This window comes from Drosophila eugracilis, unplaced genomic scaffold, assembly GCF_018153835.1.
Source record: "Drosophila eugracilis isolate 14026-0451.02 unplaced genomic scaffold, ASM1815383v1 contig_2154, whole genome shotgun sequence".
Classification (NCBI taxonomy): Eukaryota; Metazoa; Arthropoda; class Insecta; order Diptera; family Drosophilidae; genus Drosophila; species Drosophila eugracilis.
Window position 1 is genome coordinate 11967742 of NW_024573038.1, and position 18857 is coordinate 11986598.

Sequence of the window (18857 nt, forward strand, 5' to 3'; positions counted from 1 at the left end):
AAAAATATTAACTTGAAATAAATTAATGAAAAGATAAATACAAAAATGTAAAATTTTCAAAGAAAAATCAAGAAAATTTCCTAAATTAGCTGTTATTTTCCTTCCAGTGTAGGCAGCATGAAAAATAGCCAAATGGGGCGCTGAGGAAAGTCGAGAGATGGGTAGCGGAAAAATCGGGAACCGAGGGACTGCGATGGGATGGCAGACGACTGCCAGTCAAAGTCGCTGCTGACTGACACAGTTTGCCATTTTCGAGAAGGAAGCTGTTTGACCAGTAGATGAGGAAGAGCGGCAGGGAAAATCAGGGAGGGGTTAGTACAGGAAAAAAAAACCAGGCAATTGGTAAGTGCTCGCTGTCTAATTGAAGTCAAGTGCGTTACTCTGAGCCACTTCTATCCAACGGATGGCCCCCGCCCCCAAATCAAATTCATTTTGCACCAAAAAGCCAAACCAACTTTGACATTATGCAGCACAAATTGTCTGCAATTTTCTGCCAAAAGAGGAATGCCAAAAAAAAAAAAGAGTAGAAATATATTTCACAGCTCAGAGAAGAGACAGCAGCAGTACCATAAAAAAACTGGCTCAATGATGGCTACAAACCTCCGGCCCAAACTGTCTGCCACATCGTCTAAAGGTAACAATTTATATAATGAAACTGATTTCAAATTTGTGCTGTTCCAAGCGAGAGGGAGAGAGAGATAGAGACTCTTGGCCTGAACTGACTGGACTTGTTTGCCGTTTTCCCCGACAGAGCAACTGCAGTCCCGGTCCAGTTCTCGTTCTCCTGCTCCCAACATTGGTAATTACGGGGCTCTGGCCAAAACAACAGTTATAGCCATATAAAAAATTAAGTTAAAAAAAATGCTTGATGAAGAAGGATGGAGGCAGGAAAAAAGTCCGAAATAAAAGAGACATAAGTGGGGAAAGTGGGGAAAAATGTCCTAAGGAAAAATGGTCAGAAAAATCCATTAAATTGATTTTATTACAGTTTTTGTATGTTTTCTAACAAGCATTTGTTATTAAAAGTTCGTGTTAAAAATGTGTTTATTGTTGGTTTTTGATTTTTATGTTGATTTTTTATGGCAAACTGCATTTTGTATGTTTATTTGTAATAAAAATGCAAAATAATTTAATATTCAGCTTAAAGTTTTAAATAATTTTACTTAAACTTTATTACTTTTTCATAAATTAAAAAGATAAATTACTAAATATTACCTAAAAACTTATACACTGAAGAAAATCACAAACTTTTGTACCTTTTTAACCAGTAAACTAGCAAGATTTGCCAAAGGAAAAGTAAATAAAAACTAATTTTGAATTAAAAATTGTTAATTTCCTTAAAAAATTTGTTCATATGCTTATTAATAACTGCTAAGCATTTTAACCTTCTTTTTATAATCTCAATAAAACCCAAAAAAATTCAATAACCGATTAATATTTAAGTCCCAAACCAAATTCAGGGTACCCCAACCTTCCCCCCCTATAAAAAAAAGGGTATAAAACTTTACTAACAACAGTAGCGGTAAAAATACAGTAAATTGAAACAAGTTTAAGAACTGAACCGACCAGTGTCGTGGTTGTTATTGGTCACCTGTCCGCCGGGAAGAGCTCCAGCGAATACTTTTCGATTACTCTCCCCCAAAAAATGTAACCAACTGTGGGCCAAAGGGGGGATGTCTTTTGCAAGGAGGCAGTTGGGAAAGGAAAGGGAAGGAGTTGCTACATGATTCGGCAACTTTCTTGCAACGTACTGGTGGAGAGAAAAAAACCCGTCGCTAAATCATCTGTTCAGAGCTAACAAAAAAAAGGAGAAGGAAAGAAAAAACTAAAAATACAAAACCAAAAACCCACCTGACTGCCTGACTTTATGTGGGAGTCTGTGGTGCAAGATTTTTGCGGTGGCTTTGAAAATTGTTTGGAATGTTTGCCCACCCCATCCCCCCTTTTGATTCCTTCTTTTTGTTTGATAAAAAGAAAGTTGACATAAATTGTTTCGTACTTCGTTTTTTTTTTGTTTTTTTTGCCAATTTTTGCACATTTGAGGTAGCAAAAAAATTGGTGAAAAAAAACTTTTTGCGGTTGCCTTTTTGGTTTGGTCGTGCACAGGAAGGAAATAAGCGGAGCTTGAATCGAGTTTTTAGTTTTTCGTTTTTTGTTTTTCATTTTTTTTGGCAAGTTTGTTGTGGGATCTTTTGGTTTTCTTTTCATTTCTTTTTTTGGCATTGCATTTTGAAAGTTCGTGGAACAAGTTAATCGCCTTGGTCTTTGTCTTGATTTTATGGTTACTTCAAATGCGGTTAGTTGCGAGTGACAAGGGAGTGATAAGTGGGCTGGCAGTTGATTAAGGTCTTTCGTTGCTCTTACATAAGGTTGGAGGTTGGGATTGGCAACAAAATGAGATCATTTTCTAACTAATTTGGCATTTTAACAAAGTTTACATTTAATGTAAGTTGAGGTATATCTTAGTTATTATAATATTATACTTAAAAGGTTATATCTGACTTTTTCCTTATTCGAACTCAACCAACCTCCCTAACTACTTAAATCAATTTTCCGCCTAAAGCTCAAAGTTTAATTAGCGCATTAAAAATCACATTTGAAATCTCTTATCAGCAGGCCCCACGCCAGGCGATTGTTATTATTATTACTTTCCCTGTCGCGGTTCCCATATTAGAAATAATAACCTTAACTTTAAAGGCACTTCCCATTTCCCCTACCATTCGATTTCATTAACAAATTTGCCAGCTGCTGTGTTTGAAAAGTATGCTTTAAATGCATTTAATTAAAAACATTTATGTAAATTGCAAGCCTTGGCCATTATAACAGCAACAAAAGCTGAACAATGAAGGCAGCACAGCAGCAGCAGCAAAGCAAAAGGCTTCCCCCCACTTTCAGCAGAGTTTCACACCATTTGCTATGCGACTGACCGCAGTTGCCCCGCCTCCTGGGTTTTCCACCCAAACCCCATACCTATCCACCTCCCTGGCTACTCTTTCTTGCTCATTATCTTTGCTGCAGCAAATTATGGGAAACTAGCGCAACAGTTTTTTTTTTCTCTACTATTTTTTTGCCCCCACCTTACCCCTTTGGGCGGGAGAAAAAAAAACCGTCCAATGCTTATGCTAATTTCTTTTGCTGCGGAACTTCCTTTGTCCCCCCATTTTCCTACCCAACACACCACCACACCACCCCTTTTCGAATGCATTTTAATTGCACTTTTTCCTGCTGCCGCTCCGCAAGAAACTAATAACCGGCAATTTATTAAAATGTTTTGCGGTTTGCCAGCAAAGTGCCGCCGCATTGAGGCAGCGCAAAACTCGTGTCTTGTACAAAATTCGGACATTTGTTTTTAGTCTAATAAAAAAAATAATAAAAAAATAGTTATGATAATATAAAAAAAAATAAAAAAAAGAGGCAAGAAAATAAGCCAAGAAGTGGCTTTGCCAGCCAAATGCGTTAAGCGAGGCGTGAAAATTTCTCTACCCAACTCGCTGGCAATTTATGTGAGAATTATGTTAAATTGGCCAACGAAGCGTGCGGTGTGCGAGGCTTCCTCTAACCTCTTCATTTCAAGGCAGGCTAACAAATCTGATAAATTCATCAAAAAAAACCACAAAAAAAACACAAAGAAATTTGAAGGTAAACAAGTTGGTTTCAAGCTGGGTAAGTGTGAACTAGTTCATTCTTCTGGGAAACTAATTTGAAAAGATTGCCAGTTAGATATGTCCAAAGACCAGAGAACGGCAAGGGTACACCCATACAATGAGTGCACTCGAATCATATGTGCCTTTTCGGGACTCAGAGTGTGATCGGCACCCTAAAATAAGGGTGAGTGTCTTGCACAGCACATTTTGAATGTGCACAAATCGGATTGTGCGTTATGAGTGTTTGCGTTTTTGACACCCGCTCAATTTTAGGCACATGAGTCTAATGCACAGACACCCTAAACACTCATAGCAAATGAAGCGAGTGTCTGAGACACCCATGATTTTTGGGAAAGTGAGTCGGGTGTCTTGAAAGTGAGTCGAGTGTCTCGAGATGAGTCGAGTGTCTCGAGATGAGTCGTGTGTCTTGAAATGATTCGGGTGTTTCGGGTGTCTTCAACTGATCTGTGTGTTTCGGGTGTCTTCAGCTGTATTGCATGAGCAGGTCATTGAGGGTTGACCGAATAATTTTACATGAAAGGAAGGAAGGAAATCCCAATAATTAAACATAAATATAGCCCCTTAAAAATCAGAAAATAATTTGTTTTCCGTTTGGATTCATTTTAATCTTAGAAAAGTGTATTTGTAATAATAAAAATTATTGCCGTCTTCAGTAACTAATATTAGACAATAAGAGTTTGTAATCATTACAAGTAATTAATCTTCAATGACAAAGTCTTAAAAAACGCAAAAAAAAAACTGGCATTGCATCAAGAATACATATAAGAATACAGATCATAAGTCAATTTCACTGCGAATAGCAGGTAGATAACCTGGCACGGAAAATCCCAAAATATTTGGCCTGTTTTAAGGGACCATTATTGGGATTTCCTTCCTTACTTTCATGTAAAATTATTCGGTCAACCCTCAATGACCTGCTCATGCAATACAGCTGAAGACACCCGAAACACACAGATCAGTTGAAGACACCCGAAACACCCGAATCATTTCAAGACACACGACTCATCTCGAGACACTCGACTCACTTTCAAGACACCCGACTCACTTTCCCAAAAATCATGGGTGTCTCAGACACTCGCTTCATTTGCTATGAGTGTTTAGGGTGTCTGTGCATTAGACTCATGTGCCTAAAATTGAGCGGGTGTCAAAAACGCAATCACCCAAAACGCACAAACCGATCTGTGCACTCGGGTGTGTGCTCTTTTGTTTCTGTTCATGAGTGCGGCACACACTCGAAATTTATGAGTGTGATTCGGGTGCCGAAAAAAGACACCCTTGACGTTCTCTGCCAAAGACAAATTACCTTATCTTATTACCCCTTTTTGTTTTTAGTTGAATGTAATTACAGGGATTTATTTTAATTTGAAAAGATTTTGTAATGCAATTTGTTGTTGTTTGTTTTAAACATATTTTAGCCTTGATTCCGTCACAATGACGTTTCAAATCAAACTTATTTCCAGGCAATATTTTTGTGAACTTACAAAACTTGTTAAAAAGAAAAAAGAAACTGAACTGAAACTGAAAAAGAACCCCAACCGGCCATGATTAGAAAGCAAATGGCCATCCATGAATCTAAGGTTACGAAGCGGGAAACGCAAGCCAGTTCGAAGGATCAAGAAGACAGACTTCTTTTAGACGATCTCTACCTGGAAATGCTACACCTTATTGAGGACAGAGAGCTACTCCATCTGCAGGTCAGCAAAGAGTCGTGTAGAGCTCGCCTACTCCTGGCCAGGTTGAGATTGCAACAGGGTTGTCAACATACTTCAGCGGCAGCCCGTTTGCCCAGAACACGATCCTACAAGGCTATCACTAGGGTTGTAGAGGAATCAAGATTTTGCGGTAGAGTACTCAGGATCTTACGATTTCCTGTTGATCCAATACTGGGTTATTTTCTACCTCTAACGAATATCTTTGGCTCTTTGGTGCCAACTACCTTGAGAGTGGCAAATCGACATTGGGATCACTGTCTAGACCTGGTTGTAGATTGTGCTTATGTTCAGAGAGAACTCCAGTCGAGGATTGCTTCCATACAAAAGTTGCGAGACTCACTGGATCAAAGGTAATGCCCTTTGGTTGATCGCAGATTGGAAATGAAAATGCTAAGTTAAAAGTAATGCTTAATGATAATGAATAAAAGATTTTTAAAACACATAACTAAGAAATATTTTCTTTTTAAAGGTAATTTTTATATTCTACAAAATGTCGAAAGTTTCTTGTTAAAATTTCGGAGAATACGAAGGAAGAATAAACCCAAACTTTTATAACTCCCAAAAAAAAATACTTTAAAAAATATTTTCTTTCCAGATAAAATCTATAAAAAAATGTAACGATTTAAGCACCACATTTTCAAGTTTTATTATAAAGTTTATTTGTTATTAGAAACTTCTTTAATACTTTTAAAATCTACATCTAGGAAAGGTGGAAATATCTTATAACGAAACCTCTGAAAAACACCACCCACACCTCCCTTAAACCCATATCTATGCAAATTACCTATGTTTCATGAATATTACAACACAACTCTCTTACTGATTCCGAGTTTTTAATTAAGATAAATTGCACTGTTCCCTGAACTCCATACAGTGTCCCGCCACCCCCCTCTTGCACCCACAAAGTTTCGTCTTCTCGATAAACCTTGCCAATGCCTGGCATCAATTATAGTCTAGTTAAAAATAAAATCAAATGCCAGGGCAGCTAGTAGCATTGACAACATTGTCGATTCGGTGGCTAGTCGTCGTCCGCCACGACTCTCCTCCCCCCCTGACTGGGCGAAGTCGTGGCGGCGGCAATTATGCGGCATTTTCTTTGGCCCCTAGCCACAAACGAGTTTCTTCCCGTCGAGAGATATCTTTGTTTTGCTGTATTTCTGCGACATGCAGCGGCAACTACAACAAAATACCAGAAATAACTTGAAAATCCATTAAACAACTGTCGTCGTCCACAAGTCGGCCTGTTTTTTTTTTGGCCCAAAAGGGATAAAGATAAAGGTTTTTGTTAACTTGGTGAAACAAGGGGGGTGGCTGAAGGGTCCTTGACAAGTGATAACAATGTGTCAGGCCATGTCCTTGGCTTCGATTTTTGCTTTTCATTTTTTGCTCAGCAAACTTCAACTCTGACTTACTTCCACTTCGAATTTTATTGATTTCTGCTAAGAAAAAAGTGAAAGGCCACTGCTAGGGTTTCCATAACCTGTTTCCTCAAAATATTTGTACAATTTGTATTTCTTTTGCATTAAGAAAGTAAAACCAGCTGTCGATTGAGGGGGAGTTGCGTGGGTCACAGGCGGTCTAGTTTCTTACAAGACAAAAAATAAATAAAAAAAAAACACAACTCAGCGATTGGATTGGGGGAACTGGATTTTTTTATGATCATGCTGCTACTGGGAGTTATAAAGTAAGTTTATTCGCAATTAGATATACATTGGGTTATCAAAAAAGTCTTGTGGTATAAGTCAAATATTCGCCGTTTTGTTCGATGACGCGTTCCCAACGAGATGCAAACTTCATATCGTCCCTCTCATAGAAGCTCGCTTCCCCATTGACAAAAAACTCGGAGCGTGGCGCATCTTCGACCACCTCTACACCAGAACGAAAACGTTGATACCATCGTTGTGCAGTGGAAATGGAAACTGTATGGGGTCTATAAACTGCACAAATTTTATTCGCGGCTTGAGATGCATTTTTGCCTTTATCGTAGTAGTACTGTAAACTATGCCGTATTTTCTCTTTATTTTGCTCCATGATTGCGACGCTATAACTCACGAACGACTTAACAGAAAAGACAATCAATCAAACACGTGTTAGCGCGTGAAATGAGCTTTCCAAAAAGGTATAGTATGACCTGATGCGACGAATAAAACAAGAACTACGCGCTTTCAGTGCCAACTATCGAAATTAGCGCAAGACTTTTTTGACAACCTAATATATACAGCCTGGCCCAAGTAATGTTTGCTTTCTGAACTATCAATAATTTTGACTTTAACATTTTGAATGTCATTGTCAATGTGTCAGATATTTAGTAGAAGGTTTACGCTTCACGAAATTATTAAGTTTACGTTCGAAGAAAATTGGAAAATATTGATATTTTTATAGCGATTTCAAAAAGCAAATCTTCCGTGGGCCACCCACCCTATATATGTTTGTCATTAGAAGTAAATAAAAAGTACTTCTAAAATCCATTTATAATATTCAAAAATAACATTTTTTAAAGGTCTTGATTTGGCTTCAAAAAATGTAATTTAAGGATAAGGAATGAGAAAGTCAATAATCTAGTTTCCAAGTTCTTGTAAGTTCTTAGAAAATCTCAATCAGCCCTTTAAGAGGCTCATCAAATATTTATTAATTCACAAAATAAATAAATAAATAATATTTAAAAGATTTGTTAACTCCTAGTAACCGACTAGTTAACGCAATAGCAGGAATCCCTTGTGTTGACTGCTATCCACTCCAGATAACGAGAGACTCGAGTGTAGACACCAGGGGCATCGGGCTTGGCACATCCATAGCCAAAGGAAACGACACCAGCCAGTCGGAAAATGCGATCCCTGACGATCAAGGGACCACCGCTATCACCCTGGTTTAAAAAGTGCAAGTAATTTTTTACTCCATAACAGATATAAAGATATTTCTTCTTAGTTTTGAAGATGTAGTAGAAGAAGTTTGAGAGCAACTGAAGTCAGAAGCCTTTTCAAACTGTAAAACCCACCTGACAGGCATCTCGACCTCCGGTCTTCACATATCCCGCACACAGCATAGAATCCACAATCATAGACCTATAGGAGGTGGCCCGGCACTGAGCATTCGTGATGATGGGCACCACCACCTCCTGCAGGACACTCGATGTGGAACCACCCTCCTGACTCAGACCCCATCCGGCCACAATGGCCTTCTGAAAGTCAAAATTTTGCAACCAATTGCTGGGCAAACAAGCTGGTCGCATTGTATCCACCAAAGGAATCGGTTGATCCAATCTCAGCAGAGCTATATCATGTACCAGGCTCACGGGATCATAGCCCACATGGGCATGAGCAAAGGCCACCGACCTGGTGACTCCCAGGTGGGTGGAGCTTCTGTCCAACTGCAATAGTCTTACGGACACGCCCCTCATGTCCATGCCATGAACGCAGTGGGCGGCAGTCAGGACATAGCGATCGTTGATCAAAGTTCCCCCGCAGAATAGGAAGGTGCCGCGTATGATCTGGGCAATCCAAGGATATTTATTCGTCCTCACTTGGGTGCCGCCCACAATGCGATTCACATTGGGAACGCCGCAGGCTGGAAGAGGTTATTGGAATTGGAATTGGAATTTCATGTGGTCTGTGATCTCTGGTCTGGGTGATCTTTGGTGGCCAACTGAAGCAGTCAGGGAATGGAAACGTGGGGTGGTGATTGGGAGGTTATACAGTCTTAATTTTTTATGAAAAACAAAACAAAAAACAATAACAAATAAACTTAATTTGAATTTAAAAACAAATATTAAAATGTGAGGAAAGTTTTAAAGTCACTGTGCAAAAAATTAAAGTTTGAAAGTAACTTTAAGTTTAAAAATCCTTTTAAAAATCTGTAAAAATCAGATCACATTATCATTTTTTAGCTTAAAATGAAATATTTTTTTAAAATATTAACTGATTTACAGTTTTAAGGATACGTTTAAAGGCTTGTTTAATCTACTTTAAGAATCTTTCTAGTTAAAAGTTAGTTTTTTAAGCATCTTCATATTTCACTCCGCTAATAACGATCATTAATCTTTAACATCATCTTATTACTTGTTAAGATGCTATAAAATGCAATTAATAATGTTTTTTAATAACCGTATTACAACTATTTTATAGAATCGTTAAATTTAATCACTCGAAAAACTAAAGAAAAACCGTTGACTATTTTCACGGCACGTTTCACAAACACGTTTGGTTTTAATGCGTTTTTCCAATAGGCGTACAATAACTGAATCAAATACCCAATTATTAGACAGAGTTTAGCCAGTATCGTTTCATTCCCTGGCTGGTTTTTCCAATTGGCACTACCAATTTTCCCAACTCACTGCAGCTGGCACAGCGATTAACGCGAAACGCCTTGGCACCACCGCCCTCGAGGAGGGGTAAACTTGGGGACGAGGAGGAGATAGCCGGATCCGAGGGAGTTTCACTGGACACGCCCAAGACATTCGATAAGATTTGCTGCTTATGGCCCTCAATCAGATCATCAATGAAATCCGATTGGACTCCGGGCGGTGGGCTGGGACTGGCAGCAGAGGAAGTCGTATCCAAAGTTGTAGATCCATTGACTGGCAAAGGTGGCAGTCGAGCTGGTTTCGGATAGAAATAACCACGAGAAGGTGGCTTATAATTATAGACGGCCCAGCTTCGATCGCACAACGAAATGAGTAGAGCGAGTAGAAGGAAGAGAAAAACTGACGTATTGGGTTTCATATTCCCCTGCGAACCGAACGAAACGCTTAGCAAAAGCAAACTGATGGTTTGCCCTAACCATTTAACGGTTCTTATAGGTTCTCTACTAACAGAGATCCATCTTTATATATATATATATATATATATCTATGCTAAAAACATTAAAGACTTAATGAAGCTCTTAAGCTGTCCATCAAACTATTTTATCAGACAAAATTTCTTTGCATATTCCAAATCTTCAATCGAAAGCCCTTTATCACCACTTGACCTAGTTCCAAACTGAACCCATTTGTCAATAAATCTGGCAAATATCTTTTTTAGCATCGCACAACTTTGATGTCAGCAAAGTGATTTCGTGTTTTGTCTTTATCATAAAGTTATGTTAATGGTTTAGATCAGCTTTCTTTTTAAACAGAAATAGATAGAATTAAAGCCCCTCTTTGTTAGGTTATAAATCTATTAGAGCACTTAAATTTCTAGATTGATATTGCCTTTGAGATTTATAACTCTTCTAGTTTGCTTTTTAAACCATACATTAATTTAATATCCCAGAGAAATTGGCAATCTATCTTCTATATTAACACGACCCAGAATGGAAGCCAAGACTTGAACCATGGCTTCCAGCCAAAGGTTGATGAGAACATTAAAGGTTAAACCGCATGAGAGCTAAAGAAATCTTTTTCTGATCGCAACGCAATTACAAGTCATCAAAGTGAGCTGACCACATTCGTTTTGTTGGGTTAACAAAAGGTTAATTCTTTTTGCCAAATCGATAAATGTGATGTGAAAAGAACTAAAAAGTTGTCTTAAAAATAAATACCATAAAAATTGGTTAATTGTTAACTTTTAATCACTTTAAAACATCAAATTTCCCTTCTTATACCCAATAAATAACCATATCAAAGTTTTCTTCGTCTTAAGCTTATAACACAACGGAAGTGGTAAGCGGAAAACGCCCAAACACCTTTTAATGGACAGAAGAAACGTGAAAATGATTTCCTCAAATGAAAGTAAATTGAGTTACCCAAATCAAAAGCTTAACGAGAAAACCATAAAACGGCACACGAAAGATTCTTAAGCCGGGGAAAAATAGAAAGTAAAAAGAACTCTTAAATACAAAAAAAAATTGGGTCAAACTAATGAAGATGAGATGCCGATAAAATTGCGTATTAATCGAAAAGTCAGAGTGCCGGAGGAGGACTGGAAATACTTGTAAATGGGTTGATGTTTATAATCTGTCCGCTTGTTGGGCCAACAGCCAATCCAAAGATCTCCTCGCCCAAACAACAACAACAACAAAATAATGACACACAAGGTGCACGAAAAACCAGGCCCAGACTTCGACTTGGGATCTGACCCCCGGTAGAAAGAGCGCTAACAAAGTATTTGGGTCAGACGCCAAGGCAGAGAAGTTGAAGCTAAGGCGTTAGCTTGTAAGAATTGAATAGATGAGGCTGATGATGATGACACCAAAGCTGAAGCCACAGACTCACGCATACAAACCAGCCAGAAAGAAAGTCTCTTTAATTTATTTATTTATATGCAGGCCGCTAGAATCAATGAGAAGAAAGTTCTTCTTGCCATGCCAATCCAGCATCCCAAAAGAAACGAGTTTCTCTCAGTTTTTTTTTGATTTTGTGTTTTGTTTTCTTTTGGATCTCTCCAAGTCTCCAAGTCTCTTCCACTTAGAACGAAACTTGACTTGACTTTGAGTCGAATCTTTTACATGCCTTCATTGAGAAAGGCCTAAAGTAGGTGGCTCAATGAGTAAAGTGTCTTTGGAAGGGGTTTGAATGGCTGGCTAGGGGTCTTAGAGGGGAGATATTAAGTTTTTACACAAAAATTATCATTGAAAAAATTCAGAAAAAATATAACTTCTAGCTTGAAAGTCATTTAAAGATTTAAAGTTAATAGACAGGTCTTTAAGCATTGCAAAATGTTTTTAGTTTTTATACAAAAAGCTCAAGGTAAACTCTTAACTAAAATTTATTACAAATTAAGCTTAACTCAGCGGGTGGATAATTAAATATAAATAAAATCTAAATAAATAAAGGTTAAAAGGTAATAACTATATACTTTTTTTTAAAGAAAATTACATATTTTATAATATTTTTCAAACCAGAAACCAACTTCAAGAACAAACTAAACTTTAAGTTAATATTTTCCTTACCAAAAACCATCTTTAAATCCTTTCCTTAGCCCCTTTAAAGAGTATCCCATCTTCTACTCCTTCCTAAACCCACCAGTTCCTCTCCTATTTCATACTTTTTGCCAACTGTCTAGAGATCTACGGCTGGCTATTTATGGTCAAGAGCTCTTGACGCGTTGCAGTTGTTGGCTCGGACCACGTTCCACTTGCATTAAACTGGGTCATTTGCCAAGAAGAAGTCGGAGAAGCTGCTGCAGTCAACAGCCAGCCAACTAAGACAAAACGAGAATTTTCAATTGGAAAACTTCACTGAGACTTAAAAAGTTCTTAAAAAGCTAACCAAAAAAAAATATAAATGAAAATTCAATTAGTTAGTGGGCAGCATGAAAGGCAGCCAGAAAGGCATTGCATGCTTGGCATGTGCTCGTCGTTTCGGCAATTTGTTAACAATTATCGCATTTCTTAACTTTTTGTTTTTTTGCGTTTATTAGTTATTGTTAGTATTTTGTTAGTTAGCCAGTTATTTGTTGGTTTATTTTAATGATTGTCACCTGAGTAGAGCTTCTGAGCAACTTTCTCAGGCTTCATTAAGTTTCACCCCGAGACGTTGCCAACGATTTTGCTTATGACTTTTGCGGAATTGGCTTTTGGAATTGTGTTGTTGTTAGCCATCTGTGGATTTTGCTGAGCATCGTGCATTGAATTTAATTGAATTGTAAGTGAAGGTATGATAAATGTTTATAGCTGACGATTTTAATGCGTTTTTAATATGCATTTTTTTGTCTAGCTTGGATGGAAACAAGTTATGAAGTTTTCACTGGTTATCCTCTTTTACTTTGCTTGTTTGGTTTTCTACAACTTTAAGATCTTTCATTTAGAGTTTTATGTTTAAAAACTTTTTAATTTATAATGTAAGCCTCCTTTAATGACTTCATAATTAATAAATATAATTGTTAAGCTAAGGGAATTTTTTATATAGAATTCCTAATAGCAAAAATATTTCTTTAAAAACAAGTTTTTTGCTCAAGTCTTTTGTTTTCTCAAGGCGCCGCCGTGCGCTGCGTTCGTTTTCAACATGACTCAAAATAAATCATATAATGGTATTCGAGTAGGATAGTATAAGGGGAAAAAAATCAAATATCATTGTGGACCACCTTCAACTTCGTTTGACATTTGAAAGTAACCGACAGCAAGCGGCTGAGAAATATGCAAAAACGAGTTTGCTAAAAAAGAAATAACGAACCAAAGTCACTCTCAATTTTCTCGAAGCTCTTCATTTGTTTATGGAAAGCCACGCAGCCAATCAAAATACAATTTAAATAATATATAAAATAAATAATAGAAAAATAAAAAATATAAAACAAAAATACACACAGCAAAAGCTAAATTAAACTTCAAACTGGTTGAGGCTGTTGACTTCATCAGCATGGGTCTCCATTTACGGGCCAGAAAAAGTCGTTACTCGTATTACCCGCCACCGTCCAACGCCTTTTGTGGGTTCTACAAAAGCGGTAAGAAACCGCCAACCCCCCCTCGTCTGGTGGGTGTTTTGTATGTGTGTGTGTGTGTGTGTGCCACGCAATTGTGCGGTGAGGTAATTAATAAGCCAACAACATAGCCCAAATTGAAACCGAACGTTGCGTCGTCTCTTGGTTGCACCTTTTCAGCCTTCTCACTCGCCTAGTAAGTGTCGAACTCGGGCCGGGCATACTAAGTAGCCGCCAATATAAGTTGTCTTTTGGCTTGGCTCAGTTCAGTTCAGTACGTTTCGGCTTTATTTCATTACTGACCATACCCAAGACGAGTTTCGGTTAACTGTTGTAGGGCTTCTGTCTTGCTGGGCTTTGCGCAAGTGCAGTGGCTATGAATCAAAGACTAAAGTCATTGGTAACGAGGGAAAGAAAGGGGTAAAAAATTTAGGATTTAGGTTTCAACAGGAGTAGATTTTTGGGGGGTTTTTTTGGAAGTTGGTTTACCCTTAAAACTTTTCAAGCAGAATTAAAGTTTAATTTACTTTTATTTTGTGATTATATATATTAATAGCAGGAAGAAGAAAAACTTCAGCTTGTGCTTATTGCATTAAGTGTGTGGTACACAGTTCGACGGGGAATTTAAATACGAACTCAACAAGATATAACATTCCATGATACGATCATCTTTGGCTTTGTAATGAGGAAAATACTGATATTTTGAGACTCAAATCGGGAAAGAGCGATTTTCGCATTTTTGGAAAGGGGTAACATCATAAAATTTTACGAAAAATCTGAAAAAATTCACTTTTTGAGTGTGGTACACAGTTCGACGGGGAATTTAAATACGAACTCAAGAAGATATAACATTCCATGATATGATCAACATTGGCGGTGTAGTAAAGAAAATACTGATATTTTGAGACTCAAATCGGGAAAGAGCGATTTTCGCATTTTTGGAAAGGGGTAACATCATAAAATTTTACGAAAAATCTGAAAAAATTAACTTTTTGAGTGTGGTACACTGTTCGACGGGGAATTTAAATACGAACTCAACAAGGTATTACATTTCATGATACGATCATCTTTGGCGGTGTAGTAAAGAAAATACTGATATTTTGAGACTCAAATCGGGAAAGAGCGATTTTCGCATTTTTGGAAAGGGGTAACATCATAAAATTTTACGAAAAATCTGAAAATCCATAAAATGACTTTTGATACCAATACAATGCTTTCTAGACCTTTCAAGAGATCTTTGACACCAGTAAAGTGCTTTCTAAACCCTTTTAAACCTATTCCCTTCAAATCCTTTCAAAAGCATTTTGACACGAGTAAAATGTTTTCTAAACCATTTAGTTGACCTTTAATTCCAGTATAGTGCTTCCTAAACCTATGAAATGACTTTTGATACCAATAAAGTGCTTTTTAAACCTTTCAAGAGACTTTTGATACCAGTAAAGTGCCTCCTAAACCTATTTCCTTCTTCTTTTCGCTTGCAAAATTAGTAAATAAAAAACATTCTGCATTTTTTACAAATTTTCTAGTAACTTTTTTTTTATGAAAATCTTGACCACAAGCTTAATATTAAATCCTTTAAATATTTCCATAAAATGCAAAACTTAATCAAACTCAATTCCGATCTTCCCACATCCAGTTAACATTCCATTCTATATAGACTTAGCCATCGATGTGTGTTTGCCTGCAATCCGAACAGAATTCACGAGGTTTGGAGTTTGCAGATTGGCGAGGCCATAGCTTAGAGACCAGGCCCGATAGCAGGCCCCATACCTAGGCAATATTTCAGAAACGGCAACTGCAACTTCAGGTTGTCTAACAATTTTAACCCAGTTTTGTTTATATCTTTTTTTTTCGTTTCGTTTTCTTGCTTTCCACATTCTTGTAGGAGCCATAAACAAGTTTTTTTTTTTTTTTTGTTTTGCTTGGCCCGAGTCGAGTTAAAAATGGCTAAAAAAAACAGAAACAGAAAACAGAGTTTGGTGCGCAAATTGCAAATAGCAAATAGCAAATTGAAATTGAAGCTAATGAAAAGGCCAAGTGGCGTGCAACAAGAAGAAAAAGAAGAAGAGGAAACAATTGCCACATTGATCAAGTTACAAATCGGCCCTCGGTGCAGTGCAAGAGGATGTGTGTGGTCAAGCATTACGGTTGGGAAATGGGGGTCAATAGGGATTTACGGTTAGACATGCGAGTCGGCTAAGTAGGTGCGGAAATTGCCGGCCAACGTAATGAGAACACTGGACGATTAACCATCAACGTCTTCTGATGACATGGTAGTATATAGTATGGCTCGAATCTCTTTCCTCGATGATGATGATGATGATGATGCTCCCCAACGGTGTGGCAGTGCCTGAGAGTGGGTCAGCAAAGTGGCTGAGTTTGGCGGCAAAATGGGGACGTACACATTGATGGCCGAGGTTTGTCACGTTGGTTACAGTTACAGTTATTGGCAGCGGTTTACTTACCGGACATTCTTTCAGCTAATTTCACAGAATGTTATCAATTATAATGGCAATTTGTTCGGGAATGCTTAGTAATGCTGAGCTTGACAGCAATGCAGTGAAAAGTAAGGAAAATGTATAAAAAGAGTTTGAGTTCTTTAAGGCAATTCGGTGACTGAAGTTCTAACTCATATAAGCGAAATATTTGTAGGTAAAAGCAGAAACTAAAAGGTTTAACTTACAAAAATAAAACTTTATTTTTAGAATGAGATTTAGTTAAAAATTTGAAATAAATATAATGAAATCAAGCAATGAAGTTTAAAAGTTTCTTTAAGAGATCCTTACGAGATGAGGTCTTAAGCTGCTATTCCTCCCCTCTCAAAACTTATGCCTCTTACCAAAACTGACTCATACTAACTGGTTTTAATTCGCACCCACATATCCTCATTAACAAGTGACATAATAAAAGAAATACCAAAAGGCAAACAAAATAAAAACCTCAAAATAACCCATATTAGCAGGTTTTATGCCTTTTCAACCATTACTTCTTTTTGGCAGTTTCAGGCCAACTTAAATAAAAGCCATTCACGAAAAAGAAAATATAAAACTGGTCAACTAAATACCGCTCTATCATGGCTATTGGTTAAGAAGAGAGGGGGGAGACAGGGGGAAACTACTAGCTTTTGTTAATGCCTTGGTGTAAAGTGTATTTGAAGCGTCCGTTGAGGAGTTCACTGACCTCCGTTCCAGCTACTTGGACAGTTTTTCTAGCCACTCGCCTCTGATTGTTCTACACTTGTTATTCAGTAGTTTCGGTTTAGTTTCCTCCACACCCGGCGGCTATTTACACGGTGTCATCTCACTCCAAAGTCGCACATTTCTTCGAGTCATGATCTGGTGATGGTACTAAGTGCACTGAGAGAAATTTTATACGATTTTTTGGAAACTCTTTAAGTATAACTATGATCTATAAAGGTTTTCCCACCAAAGTTTTCCTAAGTCTGAGATCTAACACTTTGATAATAATTTCTAAAAATCAAACTTAAAGTTTTTCTTTCAATGCACTCCTAAGGGAACTCCAAAAGAGAGTTGAAGATCAAAAAGAAATGCTGTTTATGTACTATAGGTGCGGTCTAAAGAAGCTACCATAATGACGTATTATATTAACTTGGCTTGCACCTGCCAGCTGTCTAACTGTTTCACAGCTCGTGGTCTCGTTTATTTTAATGCCCTTCTGCGTAATTTTCACACATAAAAGACTCGTAAAAAATGTTTTATTAACATTAAAAAGTCAAATTTATGATCGTCTTTTTTTTTTCTTCCCATTCTGCATTCTCGTCGCTGTGACTAGCTGTAGGTGAAATGCTTAACGGTTCCGCATCTTTTGGCCTGAAGCGAAATTCTTAGAGAAAAAGAAACCCAACCAAAAGAATAGCAAACGGTATTGATAAATGTTAGAATTTTTTGCTCTAGGCTAGAACTAAAACTTTGCCCTAATGACTTATTAATTGATCAAAAATTTTATAGACTTTTATATGGCTAATAATAAGTTAGAGTCTGCCGGCTCCATGAGATGATGTTGATAGATGCTTTTCCTGATGGCCGTTGACACAATTATCGATACTTAATCATAACCTTGAAACTTGGTGATGGGTTTTATGGATTTATTTTAAGTTTTTTTTGTGGTTATATTAAGGTTTTAAGAGTAGCTCAGGGTTAGGTCTGTTTTCAGATTTTAATATAATAAAAATTTTAAATGAGTTTGGTAAATATTTTACATTTTTTAGTCAAGGGAAAGGAAATGCCATTAAAAACTATTTTGGGCAGTAAATATTTTTAATCATAACATAAATTTCTTTCTGTTTACCAGATAATCAACCCATAAAGCATCCCAGAAAATACCTTATCTACCTGCTTTAAGCCTACAACTTGGCCAAAAGGCAAGCCTCAGCTCATGTCCAATCTTCACATCTTTATCATCATCTTCATCCATTAATCTGCCTACGTTTTGTAAATAGCCAGCTTAAGCCTCAACTAATTGCTTGCCACACTTAATTTTTTTTTTTATTTTTTGTAAAATATCTTTGGTAGCTTGTCCGAAAAACGTAGCAATTACAAATTATACGAAAAAATAGCTCTACGACGGGGCGTTCGTTCCACTTGAGAAGTGTTGAGCTCCAATTAGCGGCCACAAGCCGGCTATACTCGTACATTGTCTACTTAATTATAATTTTATTTATTTTTATTATTTTATTTTTTTTTTTTTTTTTTGTTTTTTTTTGTTAGCAAAACATCAACAATGGCAACCTTGACATTGGAAGCCGACAGACAGGTGGGTGAAAAGATGTGCGGCGACTTGGAAAGTTAACAACAATGCCAGCTTGGCCGGGCGGAATTGTTAAATAAACTAAACCGAAACGGTTAACTGATTAAATATTTGAACGTGTCTGTGTTGCATGTCAAAATATGCAAAGCAAAAAGAAATAAAAGCGCAAAAAAAAGATATCACAACTGTAAATAAACAAATCAAGAAACCGAGCTGTGAAAAATGAATCACCGCCGAACAAGTTTTGGGCTTTGAGAATGAATATCTTTCGGATGCGATGAGATGAGCTCACAAACCCAGGGCGATGAATGCCGTTAATAGACATAGCAAACGAGTTAACAAATGGATATGCAAAAAAATAAATAAAAAAAAAACTAAAA

General features: G+C 37.2%; 3 protein-coding genes across 5 annotated transcripts in view; 1 reads left to right on the forward strand and 2 right to left on the reverse strand.

Moving 5' to 3' along the window:
- The window catches only part of LOC108105948 (multiple PDZ domain protein), a 128837-nt gene that overhangs the window by 106895 nt on the left and 3085 nt on the right, over positions 1 to 18857 (reverse strand). The window lies entirely within an intron of this gene.
- Positions 5031 to 5776, forward strand: LOC108105920. The gene is given in 1 exon segment (XM_017212700.1): positions 5031 to 5776. A coding segment is annotated over 1 exon segment (570 nt). The 5' UTR covers positions 5031 to 5206.
- On the reverse strand, positions 7935 to 10420 carry LOC108105952 (trypsin-1). Its single transcript, XM_017212752.1, has 3 exons — positions 9708 to 10420; positions 8373 to 8941; positions 7935 to 8240 (listed from the first exon to the last, which is right to left on the reverse strand). The coding sequence occupies exons 1-3, from the start codon at positions 10093 to 10095 to the stop codon at positions 8067 to 8069; spliced, it is 1131 nt and encodes a 376-aa protein (XP_017068241.1). The 5' UTR covers positions 10096 to 10420; the 3' UTR covers positions 7935 to 8066.

What these genes read in the sequence shown, in the direction of transcription:
- LOC108105952 (XM_017212752.1), bottom strand. Translation starts at nt 10,095, where the DNA reads ATGAAACCCAATACGTCAGTTTTTCTCTTCCTTCTACTCGCTCTACTC. An exon ending in TAATCGCTGTGCCAGCTGCA is followed by an intron (nt 8,942 to 9,707) that starts GTGAGTTGGGAA and finishes AACCTCTTCCAG; the next exon opens with CCTGCGGCGTTCCCAATGTG. An exon ending in GAGGTCGAGATGCCTGTCAG is followed by an intron (nt 8,241 to 8,372) that starts GTGGGTTTTACA and finishes TTTTTAAACCAG; the next exon opens with GGTGATAGCGGTGGTCCCTT.